This window comes from Acanthochromis polyacanthus, chromosome 10 (genome assembly GCF_021347895.1).
Source record: "Acanthochromis polyacanthus isolate Apoly-LR-REF ecotype Palm Island chromosome 10, KAUST_Apoly_ChrSc, whole genome shotgun sequence".
Taxonomy (NCBI): domain Eukaryota; kingdom Metazoa; phylum Chordata; class Actinopteri; family Pomacentridae; genus Acanthochromis; species Acanthochromis polyacanthus.
In genome coordinates this window covers 31,338,966-31,343,450 of record NC_067122.1, presented here as the reverse complement: position 1 = coordinate 31,343,450, position 4,485 = coordinate 31,338,966, and the positions used below count along the sequence as shown (strand labels likewise).

Genomic DNA, 4,485 nt, shown 5'->3' with positions numbered 1-4,485 from the left:
TCAGGTTTTAAGCTCCACATATCTGGAACAAACCTACAGAAAAGTCAAGGTTAAAGACCATTTACTGTTGCTCTGTAATGGATTTTATTTTATCTCTTATCTGAGTTTTAATAAAATGTCATGTTGATTTTATTGCTTACATTCTGTTGTATTTCTATGATTTTAATGTGTCCCTTTTAAGTCATCTTTGTAATGTACTTCTTTGCCATTGTAAAGCACCTTGAATTGTCTTGTGTTCAATAAATGAACTTGTCCTGCCTTTACTGCGTCACATAAACGGGATCACAGTTTACATACGGTATGTGTTGGAAAGGCCAAAGCCCAAGAACATATATTTGCTCATAAGTGGGTTTAGACCTGAAATGTCTCCTCACATACAGTGTGATGCCATAGAAAAGTGTGATTTATTAAATATACATGAACAACATTTTGTCAGCTTATCTGCTGACACAGTCTTAGCTAAAGCTAAATTAGCCGCTTTTTTCAGTTTTTTGTAGTTTGATAAAAGGTCCTAATCATTGCTTACAACTCCAGATAAACTGGTGTTTCTAAACGCTGAGCAGCCTCGCTCAGCAGGAACCACAGCCTAGCAGTACAATCACTGACACTGAACTAAATCAAGGTTTTTTATTTCTCAAGTTTAACAAAAAAGACTTCCGATGTTAAACCCAACTTTGCCAGTTTCACCTTTTGTGTAAATTCTGTTTTGTGTCAGGCAGTGTGTAGTTCAGACACATTAGTAAAGACGCAGAAATAAACTGGTCTGATCAACAAGGAATTAATGTGTACAGAATGCAACAGGACTCGTGTATATTTCACATGATAAACATTTATTTTACACAGAATTCAGAGTGAGGAATCTGGAGCAGTGGAAATAGAAACAGCAGACAAACAGGTTCATCCTGCAGACAGGAAAGGAAAGGACAACATCATGTTTTACTTGTTCACACATATGGAAAGTTAGTCTTCAGACTGAGTAACAGAAAAGCCGTATAATTAGCACAACAGGTCAGACCACTAAATAATGATAAACAGCAACGTGATTCAATATTTAACATTAGAAAGCAGAGAGATACTCACCTGCCAGTTGTGTGGCTATTCCAGACCATTCCTCACTTTGTACTCGTGCACATCTGTGCTGTGCTGCTTAAAGAGCTGCAGGTTGAACACAACAAGAGCACAAGTCATGGACATGGAGCAGCTGCTTTATGTTCTCCATGCTAAAATAATTCAAACAGTGTGATGTAAAGATCTGTAATCTATAAGTGAAACCTTTCAGTGTGGTTTAAAACTCAAGGAGCTCATCCTGAGGTCATTCACACATCTAGCCTTGGTGCTCAAAGTGCACGTTTTCATAGATTATTTAAAACACATTTCATCATTATGCAAGAAAAGTGCTGGAGTCCTTCAATCCACAATGCTTTCTTTATTAAAAAAAAAACAAAAAACAAACATAAAAGATAGTACAGGTGCATTTGTAAAGTAGAACATCCTTGCAGCCCATTGCTTGCCTCTGCTGGCTGAAATATCAGCAGACATTAGGAGTTAGGGTAAATCTGCAACATGCTGGACCACATGCTGAGTACTCAAACACCACCAGAAGTCTTCTGTCTTTCTGTTAGACGTGTATGACATGCTTAGAGCATGAACAAAAACAGGCCTCCATATATGTGAGATAACGAATGTGTAAAGGTTCTACATGATTACATATCTGTGTGGTTATTTACCAGGCCCCAGAGGAAAGCAGAAGTACCAAAGGCCAGACCCACTCGCAGCCAGTTTGGATTGACGGTGTCAGGCTTGGAGCTTGTAAATGCAGACCTGGATCCAACTGGAAAACAAAAGAAAAACAGTATAAACAGTAAGCTGGAACCGCTGCTGAAGTCGTGCTTTCTTAATAGTTGATAAAGTTCATTTGATTCATTTCAAATGATTTAAAGTAAAAAAGTACATGTAAGACTCTCACAGAAGCGGTGCTCTTTGCTCTTTTTTTTTTGGTCACAAAGTTCTGTCATCTTTATCAGATTAGCACACCAATGCCAAGAGGTTTCTGCTGCTGGAAAGTGATATGTGTTGATAAAACATCCAACAGAAGCAGAACACTGCAGTAGAACGGACATAAACCTCTACCAGGAGTGAACCAAGGGGCAACACCGCACAACAAACAGGAAGCCTGTCTCAGAACTGGAGTAAGGCTTCCACTGACAACTTTTTTCTGAAACCATATTTCTATGGCTGGTGCATTTTAACAGACCAACCACCCCCATTTACATGTAGTTAGCATGTGCTTTTATCAGTTAACGTGTACTTAGGTTTAGCTTTAGATTCAGCTGAAGCTCTTCTCCAGACTCTTCCAGAAACAAGTGGTGCAAACTGCTGAACAATGCAAGACTGACACAACAAACAAACAAACAAACAAACAAACAAACAAACAAACAAACAAACAAGAAAGCAGCTAAAGCAACTGTTCCAGCTTTTAATCAACTGAGGCTACATTAAAGCTGATTATACTGCATGTGAGTCTTCATAGACTTCTGAGTAGTAGTAGCAGCAGTATTCTAAGAGTGGAAGATCAAAAAAGGACCGTCTGGCTCTTTATGTCAGCCCTACACCTGTACTGACACAGAATGGTGCATTTACTGATCATCACAGCTTTGGACGTGTTGGTTTCCAGTACATACGGCAGCTTCACAACGTGTACGGTGGTTAAAAAAATCTGTTTGATTAGTCCTCCATCTATTAAATAGATAACAACTTTTGCTGTGACAACAGTTGACAACGGGCAAACAAATCTGCTCGGAAGCACCAAACATCATCAACATTAGCGGCAGGATACAAGAATGCTAAGCTAAGGTCAGGCTCAAAACTAAACACGACGTTTAATTTATACATAAACTGCAAAAAAAAAAACGTGTGTTATTCAAAATCGTAACAGCGAATTTGTTATCATTGTGTCGTGATCCTACCTCTGCCGACGTGAACAGCTTTAAATAATAACCGATTGAAAGTCATTTTAGCTTCGGAGAGACTCTCTTCATCCAATCCTGCTCCACAGCGGTCGATTAGACTTCCTGGCAGGTCTGAATAGAAGATCCCCGAGACGTCGAACGACCACTAATAAAGGGCCTGACTGTTCTATCCTATCTATCTATCTATCTATCTATCTATCTATCTATCTATCTATCTATCTATCTATCTATCTATCTATCTATCTATCTATCTATCTATCTATACACACACATATGTGTGTGTATATATATGTGTGTATACATATACATAAAATATATACACATATATATGTGTGTGTGTATATACATATACACACACACATATATATATATATATATATGCGTATATAGCTAGCGCTATAGCTTAGCGCTATTTGCATTAGAAAATCAAATGTAAGACTTCGTTTGGTTGTTGACGTTGCACCATATTCCATTTCAGAAATGATAAATTTGTAGTTTGACTGTAAATCTGTACCCATATGTATGAAGAATAAATCAAATCCTTGTCACGATGTGTTCAGTTTGACTATATTAAACAAACTAATGCCTGTCTTTTTGTTGTTGTTTTTGAGTGGGGTCTTTGGGGAAATCATCTTGCATAACATCTTAATTACCACCAAATGTTCTTCTTAAATGAACATACTAATGCAGGATAGGGTGACCAAGCATCCTGCTTTCCCAGGACATGTCCTGTTATCACGTCCTGCCCTTTTTTTATAAAGTGATGAAAACAACAAACACAGTGATGAAAATGTCTTGGTTTTCATTGTTTTTCATAGGGCCACTAAATTGAACTAAAACTATCAAAGAAATATTTTTATTAGTTAGTTTTTGTAAGTTTATGAGAGCTATTTTTGTTAAAGTTGGATTGGTAATATAGCAGAGGTATTTTTTTATTGATTTTTTTTTCTAACACAGATGAGACATTATTTCTATCCTTACTTCATTTGTTATTTTCTAAACTTGTCATAATAAAGCATGTTGAGTACCTCTGACAAGCCTGTCTGAGTTCGTGTCTTTGGTTATAGATAGTATTTGGTAATATAACAGTTTTCTAATCATACAGAGGAGGCATACTTTAAATGTATTGAAATTACAAGGTGTCTTTGAGTTAACTTTGAGTATCATTGGCCAAGTGTCCTGGTTTTTGGTAATCAAAATATGGTCACCCTAATGCACGCTCTTTTTTCAAAAAATGAGATCTTAGAGAAACAAAATGCTGTTTGAAGGGGTATGCACTCACTTTTTCAATCTGTCCAAATCAAGTTTCAATAAGTAAAGTATTTGATTCTCTCTGAGAAGTCGTGTAGTTTTAAATTGATAGAAATTCCAGTGGGATTTGGTGCCAGGAGTAACCAGTCCTCTAGACACCACTCCATCTAACATAGCGACGGTCCATGGATGTGAAGGCTGTATGCACTGTCCTGGTGAAGGCAGCTCGTTCGACCCTACACGCAGACTCAGACACGAGCCTGAC

At 37.5% G+C, this 4,485-nt stretch overlaps 1 protein-coding gene across 1 annotated transcript; it reads right to left on the bottom strand.

The window, feature by feature from the left end:
- Window positions 1–811: 811 nt before the first annotated feature.
- ndufc1 (NADH:ubiquinone oxidoreductase subunit C1) lies at window positions 812–3,048 on the bottom strand. Its single transcript, XM_022216293.2, has 4 exons — window positions 2,967–3,048; window positions 1,728–1,831; window positions 1,081–1,155; window positions 812–902 (listed from the first exon to the last, which is right to left on the bottom strand). Exons 1-3 carry the CDS (start codon window positions 3,010–3,012, stop codon window positions 1,096–1,098), a joined length of 210 nt encoding a protein of 69 aa, XP_022071985.1. The 5' UTR covers window positions 3,013–3,048; the 3' UTR covers window positions 812–902; window positions 1,081–1,095.
- Between the last annotated feature and the right edge of the window lie 1,437 nt (window positions 3,049–4,485).